The sequence below is a fragment of the Pogona vitticeps genome, chromosome 5 (assembly GCF_051106095.1).
Source record: "Pogona vitticeps strain Pit_001003342236 chromosome 5, PviZW2.1, whole genome shotgun sequence".
NCBI classification, from domain to species: Eukaryota; Metazoa; Chordata; class Lepidosauria; order Squamata; family Agamidae; genus Pogona; species Pogona vitticeps.
Genome location: NC_135787.1, coordinates 96,431,209 through 96,449,412, shown reverse-complemented (window position 1 = coordinate 96,449,412; position 18,204 = coordinate 96,431,209). Strand labels below are relative to the sequence as shown.

Here is an 18,204-nt window from a genome sequence, read left to right as displayed (position 1 = left end):
TAAAAATAAATAAATTGGGGGGGAAACCGTGCTTACTGTAGCAGAGATTTGGCTGTTGGCAGAAGGAGGCCTCTGAGATTCTAAACAGGGTGAACGAGATCCTGACTTCTTCTCTATTTCTTCTTCCTCATCAGTATCCTCCTCATCAAAATTCATACTTCCAGAGATACCTGCCAAAATGAAATCAGAAAGTTAATCCTATCTTTATGAAAAAGGAATTATGAACACAAGGTACTGTATATCAATATCCTCCTGCTGTTGTTTACATGTTCAAATCACTACAGGCAGAACCCTAGTGGTATTTGGGAAACATAATACCTCCATGTACATTTCACACAACACAATCTTCAGCTGAGGTGACCTCTTTCTAAGCAAACAGAGCTTTTCACTTGCTTAAGCAGGTAGAGAATATTTACTTACATGAACGGTAGAAGACTTGTACACATAATGTACTGTCTACAAGTGTAATTAAGACAAACAGGATGAAACTGCAATATTATTTCCCATTAGAACACCAAAATCTTTCATCGGTTTCCAAAGAACTAGCTGTGTTAGTCTAGCTCAGCGCACTGGCAAAGGGGGGGGGACAAGGGAGGAGGACAGAATATATTGTAGCACAGTATCTGAGGAAGTGGACTCCGAGCCATAAAAGCTCACACTGAAATAATATTATCAGTTTTTCAGGTGCTACAAGATTTTCTTTTTGCCAACATTTATGAATCACGTTAAGCATCCATGTGCCATATAAAACGTGGTGTTTTAATTAAATTTAAACAAAATCTGTTAGACTGACCAAAGCATCTTGGGAGATGTACTCCAAAAGAAGTTACTTTTCATATCTCTGCTTTTGGCAGGAAGTCCAGATTTTTCAAAAAGATTTAAAAAGGGGGGGGGAACTCATCCAGAAGCTCAGTATTAGATACTCAGTCTACAGAGTCTTATACATCTTCTTCTGCATCCGGGGTGAACAACTCTGCAATGTCTGGGGATAGTTTCACTCTCCAAAAGCCTGCCAAAAGATTATGTAAAACTGCAGTGTGCTGGTCAAAATTTAGTGGCAATCAGAAGTAGAATTTTTTTCCTCTTCCATTTTTAAGAGCAAAATGACTTTTCACACTAAAATGTGATGAACACCTTCTTCTATCTATTCTTCTATAAGGTAAACTATACTTCCCAAATGCTTCTGCAAGTGCAACTGTGTTCTAATTTCATTTAAAAAACTATTTTTGCTGCCTTCGATGGCAGCACCAGAAACTCCACTAGAAGATTAAAAAAACAGAAAAAATAAAAACAAAGATTAAAAATATCATAACCCACAAACATCCTTAATCTACATCAATTTATATCTATGTCAACAGATTTGTTAGAGGTCCCTATGACATTCATTGAATAAAGAAGGAAGCGATGCAATGAAGTCAAGATCGGAGAGATGAACGTTTACAGGCTTGCTTTATTTTATTACGTTGTTTAGTTTGGTGACACCAATGATAACATAATGTTCAGGAAAAAATTGTCAGGTTTTGAAACTTAGTATTCTCTGAACTATACTCTGACCTGACTGCTGAAATGTATGCTGATGAATTGGCTTTAGCTGCCTTATCTTTCTCAGCAAAGCCCTATCTAACAGTTTAATTGTCATCTCTCCATTCCTGTTCTCTCTCTCTCCTGTTTGGCCACTTCTCTGCTGAAGGGTGACTCCTTCAGACAAGCCCCTAGGACAGTGATGGCAAACCTGTGTCACGTGTGCCACAGCTGGCACACGGAGCCCATTCTTCTGGCACGCGAGCCACACTACTCCCCCCGCACCCCTTGCGCAGCCAAACCTCATGAGGCGGCTGCAGCCAGAATTCCCCCTTCCGCCGCCACTTCCGGGTTCTCTGGGTCCATCGCCATGATTCCCCCTTAAACCGCCACTTCTGGTTCCGGTCTTCCAGGTCAGAGTCCATATTGCAGCGGCAGCACGCCACCTGCTGTCTCCCCCCCCCCCAATTTTGGGCATGCAAACCCAAAAAGATTCGCCACCCCTGCCCTAAGAGACTGTTCATTCCTCTCACTGTCATAATTCAAGATGGATTTCTTAATTAATATATTATTTATTTGAAAAATAATTTTACCCCAACTTTTTACTCTGTAGGCTCAAGTTAGCTTACAATACAGAACTGTTAACAGCTACAGAAGCTTAGTAAATAAAAAAAGAAATTATTTAAGCAAATGTCTGAGATAATGAAAAATTTTCCTGGCACCTATGTAATGCAAATACTGTAGTAGCAGTGTATTTCAAAGATCAGATGCCATCACAAACACTGTTCAGACTTCATATGATTGTTTATTGGTTCAGTGCTTCATGAGTTTCATGTGAAGTGAAATGAATACTTCTTTCAGAATATTGCTTTTATGTTGGGAATTCTATAATTGATGAAATTTTATGAAATACTGTATTTGAAGGCTTCAACAATAATGTTGGATTTCATGGCCAACATGACAATCTTGAGACTATCTCAGCACATCATGAGCTCCACATATTTGGCCACTTACACTTTTGATCTATATTTTTGGAAAAAAGAATAGTAATCTATAAGTGGATTTTCTATGACTCAGTCTCAAAGTTGGATACATTTCTCAGTGAAATTTAGATTTACAGTTGTATTCTTCTCTGCAAATCTAAATGACCAGTTAAGTTGTCCCCACCAGAAGAATGAGGAAATACAGTGGATTCCTGTATACTCTTGGGGAGTCTCTGGTTGACAGGGATGGTGGTCCTACTGAATCCCTCACTGTGTAATTGAAAAGAATACTTCCAAAGCACCCTTTCCTGTGCAGCTGAGCACAGGAGACAACTTTCTGGAAGCTTGGGGAGCATCACTGCCAATCTCCCAACTCACAAATGGCTGTTCTCTGCTGCTGAACTGTCATATTTGAGGGGGGACAGACATAGTAGGGAGGTACAGTATGACATTTGTTTTCACTTTAAAACATGGTTGCACAAGCTTGTTTTAATTAGCACTTCTGGTAAGTTTTGGGGAGGACCAGTCAACTTCAAGAAAAGGCAAATGCTCTTCATACACCTTTTAAAAAGTGAAGGTGTTTAGGTTTCCAGATTTTGTCATTTCTAGAGATGAAGCTATGAAAGTTGGATGATGAAGAAAGGTGACAGGAAGAGAATCAATTCATTTGAAATGTGGTGTTGGGAAATGTTTTGGTCACATGTTGCTTGCCCTGTTCTAGTGCACAGCTAGCTTGTTGACCAGGGAGCTGGCCATCAATAAAAATGGGAATGAGATAACGGGAACAACATAAGTGCTCTGAATCTCACAATGGATATAACCAAATATGCATGAAAGGTCATTATTGATCCTATTTTGTGGCAGTGATGAAGAAATCCTTTCTCTACCAACACTGCAACAGCTTTTCTGGATGCCCAAATATATTACAATTTGACATAGGAAATGATCCACAAAGACAGGATATTATTTTATACACAGAAACAGCTGATGATCTGTTGTGGGTACAAGCACAAACAACCACTCTTGAAAATACAGTAAGTGCAATTTGCAAGACAAAATCATCCTCTGTCTATGTGTGTATGAACCATTTACTATAAACTTCACTGTTCTGTCTCACTGGGTCTATAGTTTGTGTTGTGTTTTGAATTACTAAATTACAAGTAACCTAGCATGCACAACTGATTTCTTACTAAAATTTAGGATACAACATATGATTATTTAACTACAAGGAAATAGTTTGTGGTGGTGGCAAATCATGCTCATATGGGGGAAGTAGTAGAAGTGACAGCAAACGACCTATTGTTAGCATGTACTCATGTTCTGCACTTCTAAAAGTTCAATATCCATAATTTGTAGCAGGAAAGAGACACACTGGTACAGACAGAATAGATTCACCCATCATGAGTCAGTGGCTGCTGGAGAAAACAGAAGGACTTCATGAGTGGAAGAGGCGGGGAAGGCAACTTGTTAGTCACTTGATTTTTTCAGAAGCTGCCTGATGTGGTAGCCTCACTCGCCCGGGAGAAAAATGAAAATACATCATTCTATCAATTCCCACAGAAGAAGCATAATAAGTTCTTCTTTGGCAAGTGTTGTGACGGAGATGGCGGCCACAGCAAAGGCACTAGTACCGGTAGGTATGCCTTCCAGTGCCTCACATCCTTCTGTTATTATGAGGAAATAACTAGAACACAATTCAGCTGAAAGTGTGCTCACACATCTGAGAAGACAGCACCAGACTGTTCTGCTAAAACAGATAAATCAGGAGGTAAGGACAAGGTTGATGTGACATAATAAGCACTGTACATGGATTCCCTTCCTCCAGGTTTTCTCTGTTCCAGAAGCAGTAACATTTGGTAGACCAATGTAGAAGACACAGATTTAGCCAAATACAGTGGTGCCTTGCAAGACGATGTTAATTGGTTCCACGAAAAAAGCTGTCTTGCGAAAACATCATCTTGCGAAATACGCTTCCCCACAAGAATGCATTGAAATCTAATCAATGTGTTCCAATGGGGGAAAATCGTCCTCTTGCGAAAACCGTCCATAGGGGAAACCGTCTTGCGATTCACAGATCTCGGTTCCCTTCTCCTTCCTCTTTGCAAACTTAGGTTTGATCTGTCTGGGTTTGCTCTGTTTCCTTCGGGACATGCTGGATGCGAATCATTATTGTTGTTGTTGTCGCTGCTGCTGCTCTTTTTGTTGTTGTTTCGGGTGCACTGAAAGGGGGTGGGGAAATGGGAAGTAGGGAGGGGGCAGAGAGAGAGAGATTGCGAGAGAAGAGCAAGTCAGTGTGCCGGTTTCATAGACAGGAGCTGATGGGAGATGACAGGAAAAGAGAAACACAAGGAGCCGAGCCGTGCGCACGTGCGCCTGAAAAGAGAAGCAGAGAAACGGGGGGGACAGGGTCTGAAGGATTGAGACTGAGGGAGCGCATGAGGGAAATCTGGCACGTGTGTGTACATGTGTCTGTATTGTGGGGGTCAGTTAAGAGTGAGGAAGAAAGAATGAGGGAGAAGAGCAGAAAGAAGTGGGGCAGGGAGGGAAAGCAGGCAGGAGGGACGGAGGGAAGGAGGGAGGAAGCGCGCTTTCTCTTTCTCTCTCTCCTTTGCTCTGGTTTGCTTGCTTGCTCCCTCTCCGGTGCCTGTGCAGATGTCGCTCTTCCAGCCATGCTCCCCTTAAGACTTTGCAAGTCACAGACCCAAACATTGTCAAGCGAAAATTGCCCATAGGAAAAACTGTTTTGCAAAGCGCTACAGCAATCGCAAAAAGCCACCGTCTTGTGGATTAATCGTCCTGCGAGGCAATCATCTTGCAAGGCAACACTGTACCTGCCATGAGACAGGAGTTTCCAGTGCCATCACAGTGACGTTGATGAGATGTTGGCATTGGACAACTAACCATTCATGTTAGTAGATACTATATGGTTTAGGCTTTTCATGGAGTGTTTGCTGTTCTCCACTACATACTGCAACTGCACATCACTTTTAGTAGAACACAGAACTTGACTCCCTCCCATACTGAGCAGCAAATCATAAAGAGTTGGCTCAGCTGTGGTAGGCAGAGCCATAGATCATATTTCATCTCTGATATCTAGAATATTCTGGGTGGATGACCCTCCTGCATGTCTCTCTCTGTGCAGTGGCAGGAGCCTGTGGAGACAAGGACCATCACAGTAGGGGCTCAAAAGCTGAATTCCAGTAATAGAAGAGGCCCACTGAACCAATGGAACTTACAGAGGAGATGACTCACCAAATCCCCACTGAGTCTAGTGCAATTTATTACCTGCATTTCAACCAGAAGGTAGTGTATCGGTGGATCCTCTTACATGCTATGGTCAAAGGCCAGTCCCACACAATGTCAAAAATAAAAGCAGCCAATAAGGAGCATGGCTGATCAGTAGAGCACTGCTGTTATATGCTTAACACGTACAATATAATAGGCTTGCTTTCCAAGCAACATCTACATCACTCTTTATCGTGGTGGAAATGGACCGTGGTAATATGAGTCATAACCCTGATAGCCTCTGCAGCACTTAGAACTAATTGTGCTATTAATTTGATTTTTACCTTTAAAGTACCAGACAATAATAATAATACAGCAATTGTATGTCATCAAGTTAATTCTTACTTATGACAACCCCTTCTAGAGTTTTCTAGGTAAAGATTGCACAGAAGTGGTTTACTCTACTTTTCTTCTGGAGGCATTCTGGGAATGTGCAGCTTGCTCATGGCTACAGAGGCCGGGGACATCCCCTAGGAGGCACCGTGGGGAATTGAACTGACAACGTATGGCTCCACAGCCAGAGATACCCAAACCACTGAGCTATGCAGTCAACCCCAGGCATCAGATATCACCTGTTTATTAATTTGAAATCACTTTCTACTTCAATGCTGATTTTATCAAAGCTTCAAAGGGAATAACTTGTCTAGATAAAGTGGTGCCCCGCATAGCGATGTTAATCTGTTCCGGATTAATCGTCGCTATCCGGAAACATCGCAATGTGGGTGGGAAAACCCCATAGAAACGAAGTTTAATGCGTTCCTATGGGGCAAAAACTCACTGTTATGCGAAGATCCTCCATAGCGCTGCCATTTTCGCGCCCTCGGTAAGCGAGGAAATTGCGTGAAAATGGTTGCAGTGGCCATTTTGGAACCGCCGATCAGCTGGCCGAAAATGGGGCCGGCGCTCGGGCAGGAGGGCAGGGAAAGGCTCCCCTGCCCTCCTCCCGAGTGCACGCCAGCTCTTCTCCGGAAGCGCTTCTCCGGGAGAAGCCCAAACGCCCGCCTGTCAGCTGTTCCAAAAGGCGGGCGTTTCGGCTGCTCCCGGAGAAGCGCTTCCGGAGAAAAGCCGGCATGCACTCAGGAGGAGGGGGGGAGCCATCCCCTGCCCTCCTGCCCGAGCACCGGCCAGTCAGCCGGCTGAAAAAGGAACAGTTGACGGCCGGGCGTTTCTCCGAGAGCAGCCGAAACGCCCGCCTTTTGGAACAGCTGACGGGCGGGCCTCTGGGCTGCTCCCGGAGAAGCGCTTCGCCGCGAGCAGCCCAAACGCCCGCTGGTCAGCTGTTCCAAAAAGCGAGCCTCTGGGGATGCTCCCGGGGAATTGCTTCCCCGCGAGCAGCGCAAAGCCTGTTTTTTTGAATAGCTGACCGGTGGGGCCTTTGCGATGATCGTGGGAGAGCGCTCCCCCACAATCATCGCAAAGCGATCGCTCTTGCAATGGCAAAAAGTCCATCACAAAGCGATTTCATCGCTAAACGGAGTGATCATTATGCGAGGCACCACTGTACCTGTTTTTGGGTGGCTGTTAGTACTGTGAAGTGTGTTACTCGAGCTATTTAGAACCAAGAACATTTCATTCCTTCTAGCTGGTTTGTTATTTGTACCATTGTTTTTGGAGTTTGATTAATAAAAAGACCATGCAGTCAATAAAGACCTTGACCTTTCCATTCCATAAATTGAACACTTCTCATTGTCCAAAAAGAAAAAAAAAGGGGGGGGGGGGAAGAATAGAAAAGAGAATGGTGCATTAAAAGGAGGATAAGTGGAAAGGGGGAGGAAATTAATAATTTAATCCAATTTAGGCATATTACAAATGTGTTCTTTTAAAAGGGAGCTGGGACTTTTGGAAACTTCCCACAAAAAAGGAGTCCTTCTTACTTGATATGTCTCTAGAAGTAGTCAGGTATGTCATTCATCATCCCAAATAATTCATAATTCTAATGTTATGTGATAGGGAGAAACTTCCCTATTTATTTTCTCCACACCACATATAATTTGAAATACTTGTATCATGTCTCACATTATTTACTTTCTTCCAAAGCTTGATATCAACAAACATTGTAACCTTTTATCACAGGGGACTTTTTCAACATATTTATCATTTTGGTTGCTATTTTCTGCGATATTCAGTTATAAACATGTCATACCTCTCTTCTTGGAACATTTGCATCTAAATTAGCTGTTATAGTCACGCCAGTACAGCAAAGTAGCTCCACTGTCAATTTACACACACACACACACACACACACACACACACACACACACACGCACACGCACATGCACACGCACACGCACACGCACACACACAGAGTGGTGCCTCGCATAGCGATCGTTCCGTATAGCGATGAAATCGCTTAGTGACGCCGTTTTTGCGATCGCAAGTATGATCGCTTTGCGATGGTCCCTATGGGGAAATTTCACTTTGCGATGATCGCAGAGAAGTGATTATCGCAAAGCCCCCATTTTCGGCCAGCTGAATGGCAGTTTCAAACTGGCCGCCCGCTGTTTTCAGGCACGGATTCCTTGCTTTAGAGGCACCGAAAATGGCGGCGCTATGGAGGATCTTCGCTTAAAGGTGAGTTTTAAGCCAATAGGAACGTATTAATCGCGTTTTAATGCGTTTCTATGGGCTTTTTATTTTCGCTTAGCGATGTTATCGCTTAGCAGTGATTTTTTCTGCACAAATTAACACCACTAAGCGAGACACCACTGTATGTATATATCTGCAGTCGTAAGATCGAATCCACATGACGGAGTGAGCCCCCGGCATTTGTCCCAGCTCCTGCCAACCTAGCGGTTCGAAAGCATGCAAAATGCAAAAATGCAAGTAGATAAATAGGTACCACTACGGTGGGAAGGTAAATGGCGTTCCGTGTCTAGTCACGCTGGCAACGTGACCACAGAGGATTGTCTGCAGACAAACGCTAGCTCTATGGGTTGGAAATGGAGATGAGCACCACCGCCTAGAGTCGGACACCACTGGACAAATTGTCAAGGGGAATGAGTAAAATAACACCTGCCTCAACAGCAAAAGTAATTCAGATGTCAAAAGAGTATCTCAGAAAATAAATTTGTATGCATGCTGGTAGAAGGACAATAGAGGTGGAACTAATCTTGCCTTGGCCCCAGGCCACCCAAAGCCTGGGAACAGCTATGGTGGTACAAATAGAAAAGCCTCTTCCAAAAATCATAAAACCTCGACAGGCTTGTTTGAGGGATACATTCTTACACGTATCCTGGCCCTCATTGTCTGGGTTCAGATATCATAACCAACACTGTTCCATCAACCTGGTTATGCAGTGGCAGGCAGCAGAACTCTGATACAAAGGAATCACATACTCTCTAACAACCAGCCCCAGTCAGTCGTGTGACTTCCGTGTTTTAGACAACTCCACCCCATGGAACAGAAAAGTCTCTGCTGTTCTTTTGCCTTCCCATTTCTCTTTACAAGGTAGGCAATGCAACGTGATGGCACATAACAACAAAGCTGAGATGGGTATTCAATGAGTTTCTCTGACAACAGTTATTTTGCTACTCTACTGTCATGTTTAAAAAAAGAAACTCAGTGCAATCTTAACAAATCCACATTCAGATCTCACTCTTTGTTACCAGATCTCACCTCGTTTTTGCAAGATATCTTGTAAAGCCACCTTGGAGGCTGCATCTGTTTGAATTTCCTCAGTCTTTTCTGGCATGTTGTCTTCCTCAGTTGAGTAGGATCCAACTGAAATGATCTGGTGTTTGTCTCCCAATTCCTGTACTGCCGGTTTCAGAAAGATAGCAGGCCCATCAATGCCTATAAAGACAAATAAGTTTTGAGTTTTCTTTTTCCATGTGTTCATTTATTTATTTACACGCTTGAGTTAGCCATTTAGGAGGTATAAACACCTTTAAATTGAAATAAATTTTTCAGCTGTCAAACCTACAGTTCAGTGCATTCCAATGGGGGGGGGGAAACTCACCAAAAATTAACGAAGAGTCAGAACAAAGCCAAATCAAGTTTGCAAAGGTTTTACAGGGTGCACTAACGATTCCAAGCATTTTAAACAGTTTTTGAACATTTTAAGACACTTTAAAAATAGCGAAAACCACTGAAATGCACTGAAACCTATTCAATGCATTCCAGTGGAGGAACCGCGTTCGCTTAGCGATGTTTCCTATGGCGATTTTCGCTTAAGGACAGTAATCCATTCCCATTGGAACGGTTATCTGGTTTTCAATGCATTCCTATGGGAAATGGTGTTTCGCTTAGCGATGTTTTCCCATAGCGATTTTTTTTGGGAACCAATTAACATCGTTAAGCGAGGCACCACTGTATTTCAAATGTCAATGCATGTTTAGGACAAGGTGGAACATTTTTGCTGATCCTAGGCACTCTAACCTCTCCCTATGGATCTGGCCATAAAAGGCTAAGGCACAATGTGAAGCACAGAGAGAAATCTGCAGGCAAACACAAATGGTGACATTGTATGATACTGTACCTGGTGATGAGATACATGCATTGAGGCAATAGTTTGAATTTACTTTGTGGAGTGTGACTAAACAAGAAACAGCCTTTATTCATGTCTCAAATTGGCAGTTTCTATATCACTCTGGGTTTTTAAAATAAAACTTATTGTTACATTTAATTTTATCCTATCCCCTCATTTTTTAAATATACTATCCAAAATGTTATTGGCCGTGTATGCATGCATAAGTTATATTTCCCTGAAATCCACTGAGCAAGTTCTGATAAATGCAAAGACTTTGAGATCACTGAAACTTATTGGGCCATTTTCTCAACTTCCAAATCAAACTCGTGGATGGTGCAGATCTCTACATGTTATGAGAGCATACTGGATTTTGCCAGAGGAAAGCAAGGAGCTAGCATTTATATCATGGAATGATCTACCAATGGAAACATTGGTATGACTGCAGGATCTGCACTTTCCAGATACCAGTTTGCTATTAAATTTACTTAGAATGTGAGTCTAAGGTTCAGGCACTCTAGAAAAGCACCTGAAACTTGGTGAGAGCTGGAAAGAACAACTATCAGGTGGGTCCACAATCAGTTACAGAATTATATTCAGAGAGTGCTTATCAATGGCACCTTCTCAAACTGGGAGGAGGCAACAGGTGGAGCACCACAAAGGCTCAGTCCTGGGTCTGGTGCTCTTCAACATTTGTATTAATGACCTGAATGAGGAGGTGCAGAGAATGCTTATCAAATTTGCAGATGATACATAAATGAATAGCTAATACCCTGGAAGATAGAAATGAAATTCAAAAAGATTTTGATAGGCTTGAGCACTGGGCTGGAAACAACAGAATGAAATTTAACAGGGATAAATGCAACGTTCACCACCTAAGGGGAAAAGACCAGACATGGGTTAGTAAGACTACGTATGCACAAGAAGTATCTTGGAATTCTTATTGATCACAATCTCAATATGAGCCAACAGGGCAAAAAAGGCAAATGCTATTTTAGGTTGCATTAATAGATACATAGTTTTCAAGTTGGTGAAGTAATAATTCCCCTCGATTCAGCACTGGTTAGGCCCCATCTAGAGCACTGTGTCCAAATCTGGACACCATGCTTTAAGAAAGATGCTTATAAACTAGAGCAAGCTCAAGGAGGCCAACAAGGATGACCTAAGGTCTGAAAATCCAGTCTTAAGAGGACAACTGGTCATGTTTAACCTTGAGAACAGAAGACTGAGGGGAGATATTATAGCAGTTTTTGATAACCCCAGAGTGCAGGACACATAATAATGGACTCAAATTACAGGAAGCCAGATTTCAGTTGAATATCAGGAAAAAAACTCCTGTTAGAGGAGTATGACATTGAACCAATTATCTTGGGAAGTAGTGCTCCAATGCTGGTGGAACTGAAGAGAAAAATAGACAACTATCTGTCAAATATACTCTGATTTAGATTCTGGCATCAACAACTTTACTGACCCCTTCCAACTCCATGATTCTATGATTCCAAAAGCTGTTTAAAAGCTCAGTGTAGTCATTTCTGGAGCTTAGTGCCACTACTTCTCAAGATGTTGAATTTGTATAAATTAACATTCTTCAACAACCAACTAGTATCAGTTAGTCAGTTAAAAGTGGGCTCCACCGAGAGAAAATTCAAGCCACCAGTCATAAAGCTGGGCATGTCCTTTTCAATCCTGCAAAATATCCAGCTGTGCACTTTGCTAAGTTTTGATTCTAGTATTTGAAATTATTTAATACTACAGTGGAATGCCATTTCTCCTGATTTGGTAGTGGTTATTTTGAGTGTTATTAAAAGTGGGAGAGTGTTTTATCAATATAAACATTCTACTCACCATGGAGAACCACACTGGTACAGGCACGGGCAGAAGGCTCAACTAAAGGTGCCTGTTCTTCCCCCACTTTGGATTTAAACTTGCATAATTTTGCTTCTGGATTAGGCTGCACCATCAAGGGTTCAAGACGCTTTTTCCTCTGCTTCTTCTCTAGAAGAGCTCTCTGCCAATGAAGAAAATCATATACTTATGACAGTCAAGGAATCATTCCCTTAAAACTCTAGCAGTTAGTTTTGTGGTTCAGACTATGAAATAGCAGTAAGCCTTCTTCAAATCAATATATTACAAAGCAAATCTAATGAATATTCTATTACAGAGATGGACATTTAAGGGCCCCTATCAGATAAACCACTGGCTGCATAGCTCAGTGAATTAGGTATCTGGCTGTGAAGAATTAATTCTATTTAAAAAAACCTTTAATTTAGGTATGAAAATTTTCCTAAAAATTTTATAATATTCCAACTCATCCATTCCTGGAGTTTTTCCTACTTTCAATTTATTAATTATTTTCTCTATCTCCTTTTCTCTAATTAGTTGCTCCATTAAATCTCTACTCTATCTTGAAATCTATTCTCCATATTTTACTCAATATAATTCCTAATTCTTTCCAAACAAAGTTTCCCTCCACTATATAACTTTTGTTAAAAATCTTGAAAGACTTCCCATTTTCCTTCTACAAATTATGCCTTTTGCCCCTTTCATTCTTAAGTATTGCAATAAAACTCTTGATTTTTTTAACTTCCATAGCCCTGGCCAACATTCTTGAGTTTTTATAATTAAATTCAAAACATTGTCTTTTCAAGTATATTACACATTTTTCTGAATTTTCTCCATTTCAATATTCTCTAATTCTTTCCTTTTTGCTTGTATCTATCCTTATCCACCATATATTTTCCCTCCAACAACCTTATTTCTTCCTCAACCATTCTCCTATGTTTTTCTTGTTGTTTTGGACTACAAATCCCAGAATCCCCAGTCTGCATTGCCAATTATAAAGGACTGTTAATAGTGAGTCAATTTAACTTAACCTCTAACTAGTCTGGTATGGTGACTGCCATGTCACTATGTGGCTCTCTCTGCTCCCAGCCAAACAGGAACTGCATAATTTGACACAAGGCGATGGGAGAATGAACTAGGAGGTGATCAGTGACCTTCTGTCTACAGAAATAGGGAATGACAACAGTTTTCTGCATGATAATACTTTAGCCCTTTGTGCAGAATGCATTGAATCCCAAAGTATTCTGAAACGTGGTTCCTTACCACACATCTATCCTGGCTATCTTAATGATGACAATCAGTACTACACTTGAATATGCTCACCCAGTTATTCACCATAACTGTGAAGATTTATAACTACATAAATGTACACAGCTGTAGCAAGGGCCTTATCTGTGGGCTCTGTCACCTGCTCTCTTTCCCCACTATAGCAGTGAAAAGCTGCTGCCATTTTGTGGATATGATTTACCTGATTTTCTAGTTTCAGTTGCCTCAGTTTCAATGTTTCATCTTCAAAGCTAAAAAAGAAAGAGAAGTCGTAAGTATTAACTTTTCTAGAAAAATTGAAACACGCAATAAGATTACCATAACAAATGGAAAAACAGCACATTTTTGGCAATTATCAAACAGTTTGGTTTTTTTTTATGTTGGCCACTAGCAAATTTTTTCCCCTCAACTCCACTTAAATTCACTCAATACATTACTACTTCCTAAAAAAGAAAATCAACACGAGAGTTTTGTGGTACCTGAAAGACTGAAAAATATTATTTGGCACACATTTTTAATTGCTTTATCAGATTTAACAGACATAGATAAGATTGTTTGAAATTTCTAGTAGAGGCCAAAATGTATCAGATAATTATGGTGAAGAAGGCTCTTAAAAAGGAACACAAGTCTACCAACATATAGGCCACAATAATTGATTATAACAGTTATACTCACAGGTACAGCATTTCTGATGTTAGGAAAAATTGCAGGAGAGGTCTAGCATATTCCTATTGCTTTTAGAAATGGAAAACTACACTAAACACACCTTGGATTGACACTCCAAACCAATTATTTTGTTTCAAGTGTCTGTTATTTCACCCATTGTTAAATACAGTATTTCATTGAGCTATGGTAGGGATAGAAGTATGTTTCTTCTTTATTTCAGATAATAAAGGCCTAGTTCGTATCTAAAGTACAAACCCTTGGGTTCAAGCCAAAGGACAATGGGTGGACATCTTTAGTGGAGAAGTGGGCAACCCTCTTGGAACCCTCCAGCAGCAGCAATACTCATCTAAAACTAGCTGCAGATTTCCCCACACCTTCTCTCATCCCCCAAAAAAAGATCATCATTCATTCATTAGGCATCCTTCAGTCTTGAAAGATTATGGTAACGTGCTCTGTATGGAGGACTTGGAACAGCGTCTAGTGTAGCTGAGAAGGCCAATTCAAGAGTGACAATCCCTTCCACACTGATGACAAGTGCAATCTGTCCCCCGTCCAGCTCCCTGATTTTGGTGGGTTCGGGACTGCCTCTTTGCCTTGGCCTGCTGGACAAGGGTCTCTTCAAATTGGGAGAGGCCATGATGCAGCGCCTGCCTCCAGGCTGAACGTTTAGATGTTAGGATTTCCCATCTGTTGAGGTCCATTCCTAAGGCCTTCAGATCCCGCTTGCAGATGTCCTTGTATCGCAACTGTGGTCTCCCTCTGGGGCGGTTTCCCTGCACCAATTCTCCATACAGGAGATCTTTTGCAATCTGACCATCAGCCATTCTCATGACATGCCCAAGCCAATGTAGACATTGCTGTTTCAGTAATGGATGTATGCTAAAAAATTCCAGCTCATTCTAGGACTACTCTGTTTGGAACTTTGTCCTGCCAACTGATACCAAAAATGAATCGGAGGCAACGCATATGGAAGGTGTTCAGCTTCCTCTCCTGCCGTGCACAAAGAGTCCAGGACTCACTGCAGTACAGGAGTGTGCTTAGGACACAGGCTCTATAGACCTGGATCTTGGTATATGTCATCAGCGTCTTATTGAGCCATACTCTTTGTGAGTCTAGAGAACATGGTAGCTGCTTTCCCGATGCGTTTATCCAGGATGTCAGAGATTGTTGAGCCAAGGTACACAAAGTCATGAACAACCTCCAATTCTTGTATGGAGATGGTAATAGAGGAAGGTGAGTCCACGCCGTGGCCCATAACTTGTGTTTTCTTCAGGCTGATTGTTAGTCCAAAGTCTTGGCAGGCCTTGCAAAAATGATTCATGAGTTGTTGGAGGTCTTCAGCAGAATGGGCAACAATTGCTGCATCATCTGTGAAGAGGAAGTCCCGTATGCATTTCAGTTGGACTTTGGTCCTCGCTCTCAATCTAGAGAGATTAAAGAGCTTTCCATCTGATCTAGTCCGGAGATAGAACCTTCTGTTGCAGTTCCAAAGGCATGCTTCAGCATGACAGCAAAAAAGATCCCAAAAAGGGTTGGTGCGAGGACACAGCCCTGTTCCACTCCGCTTCGGATGTCAAAGGGATCTGATGTTGAGCCATCAAAAACTACAGTGCCTTTCATTCCCTCATGGAAGGACCAGATGATGTTAAGGAGTCAAGGTGGACATCCAACCTTGGGAAGTATTTTAAATAGGCCATCCCTGCTAACCAAATCAAAGGCCTTTGTGAAATCTATGAAGGCCACAAAGAGTGGCTGTTGTTGTTCCCTGCATTTCTCCTGCAACTGTCTGAGGGAGAATACCATGTCAGTGGTGGATCTATTGACTCGAAATCCACACTGTGATTCTGGATAGACTCTGTCTGCAAGCACCTGGAGCCTCTTCAGCACAACACGGGCAAGCAGCTTCCCTACAACGCTGAGAAGAGAGATGTCACGGTAGTTATTGCAGTCACCCCTGTCTCCTTTGTTCTTGTACAATGTGACAATATTTGCATCCTTCATGTCCTGTGGTACTCCACCTTCCCTCCAGCAGAGACAAAAGACTTCATACAGTTCAGTGGTGATGATCTCTTTACAGCACTTCAGCACTTCAACAGGGATGTTATCCTTTCTAGGTGCATTGCCGGAGGCAAAGGAATCCAAGGCCGCTTTTATTTCTGCTAAGGTTGGTTCACTGTCCAACTATTCCAAGACAGGCAGGCACTCAATGTTGTTTAATGCTTCTTCGGTTACTACATTCTCTCTGGAATATAGCTCAGAGTAGTGCTGCACCCAGCGTTCCATCTGCTGTGCTCGGTCCTGGATGATCACACCTGTAGCAGACTTCAAGGGAGCAGATTTCTTCTGTATTGGACCTAAAAACCTGCTTGATACCGTCATACATTCCTTTGATGTTACCTTGCTTGTTGACATAATAGGCAGCCGTAGTGTTGCCTGAAGCCACCTGGACTACCCGGCCAATGAGGAGCCGCTCAAATGCCCGAAAGGCCTTGGAGTGCGCCCCCCAGCCCGTTGGGCTGGCATCCATGGTCACCTGCACCTTCAAGAGAGCCAAAGGATCTTCTGACCAACAAGTTCAGCCAGTAGCTCCACCACGCCAGTTGTGATGCAGCTCAGCAGTGACCACAAGCAGTTTGGACGGGGGGGGGGTTGAGCAGGGGGTTGAAGAGAAAAAGATAGCAGGCCTGTAGGGATCTCATCTGGACCACTGCTGTGGTAGAAGCCATAAGGCCGAGCAGATGCTGGGTTGGGTGGGTCAACACCCTGGCACCTGGCAGGAAGGAGGCTAACATCAGCCAAATCTTCACTATCCTGTCCTTCAGGAGAAATGCACGGCCACAAGCGGAGTCGAGTATAGCCCCAATGTAAGATACCTGCTAAGTGAGCTGTAAGGTAGACTTTTCCAGGCTGACCTGGAGGCCAAGGGCTGACAAAAGGGATAAAGTGAAGGTTATATTTCACTTGGATTGGGCGCAGGTTGGTGCTGCCAGCAACCAGTCATCCAGGTAAGGAAACACTGTGACACACTGCAAATGCAGATGCATTGCCACTGGGGCTAAACACTTTGTGAACACCCATAGGGCAGTTGACAGCCTGAAGGGGAAGGCCTTGAATTCATAAGTCACTCCATTGATGGAGAATCTTAGATAACGGTGTGTCATGTTCCCAGGGGATTCAGCAGGCAAAAGTCCAATAAGCCAGTCCAAGGTCAGAAGTCCAGGAGATACAAAACAGATGCCAAATTGTCAAAGCCAAAACACAAACCGTAGTCAGAAGTCAGAGTCCGAAAGCCAAGGGTCAAGAGAGCAAGGTTCAAGACAAGCAGGAGCGTGGACATGAGCCAGAGAATTGACTTGTTGCTTCCAAGCCTCTGAGTACAAATTATATAGCAACAACAATCATCTAATTTCTAGAAACATTCCATCCTGTTAAAATTCTGGGCTGGTCGACCTGTTGTTCCTGTGAGAAGCATTCATGAGAGCCTCAAACCTCTGTGTTGTGAGTCTCTGCTGAAGCTTATCTCACTCTGGCTAGTGGGGGAGGAGCATCTAGCGGTGATTCAGCTACCTGTGATACTAATTGCCCAGCATTTTCCTCAGCTGTAATTAACCCCTCTGATTCCAGGCCTTCTTCGGCTGAACCCATGACACGGTGATGTTCTGGTCAGATGCTGATGCAGAAATAGCCATCCTTGAGATCTATGACCGAGAGAGATCTATGCCATCAAGGGAAATCATAGGGAAAGGTCTTGATCCATCAAAGGGAAGGTCTTGATCCTGGACCTTGCATCCACCACCGTGGCAATCTGTTACCGCTGTGGCAATCTGTTTAGACACAGGGTCCACTACATGCCTGGTGGCTATTCTCTCCTGCCTCTCCAGTGCCATGGCCTCCTGATGACATGCAAGACCTGAAGCCTGGAGCTTTTCCGGGATGGCCTGTAGGGCTGGTAATGTCGTGTTCCTTAAGTGGCAATGGTATGGCCCCATTGCCGTGGAATAATTTGCCACCCTCAAAATGAAGGAAGCCAAGGAGCAGACTCGACAGCCGAGGATGTCCAGTTTCCTTCTTTTCTTGTTTGAAGCCTTCAGGCTCATAGTAATGACAGGAGTCATACCAACGAGCCTTTTGAAAATCTCAATAGAAAAGGTGTTCCTCTGCGGGAGACTGTTGATA

General features: G+C 42.7%; 1 protein-coding gene across 3 annotated transcripts in view; it reads right to left on the bottom strand.

Annotated features, from left to right (window-relative positions):
- Positions 1–18,204, bottom strand: part of TULP3 (TUB like protein 3) — a 57,481-nt gene that overhangs the window by 15,250 nt on the left and 24,027 nt on the right. For 2 of the 3 annotated variants that reach the window (XM_073000963.2, XM_020811207.3), the window contains exons 2-5: positions 13,565–13,613; positions 12,100–12,262; positions 9,405–9,581; positions 37–170 (exon numbers count right to left, since the gene is read on the bottom strand). In XM_073000963.2, coding sequence (XP_072857064.2) covers positions 37–170; positions 9,405–9,581; positions 12,100–12,214 — 426 coding nt within the window. In that variant the 5' untranslated portion in view covers positions 12,215–12,262; positions 13,565–13,613. Of the gene's footprint in view, positions 1–36; positions 171–9,404; positions 9,582–12,099; positions 12,263–13,359; positions 13,405–13,564; positions 13,614–18,204 lie in introns of those variants that run through there. The other variant, XM_073000965.2, reaches the window with a different exon arrangement.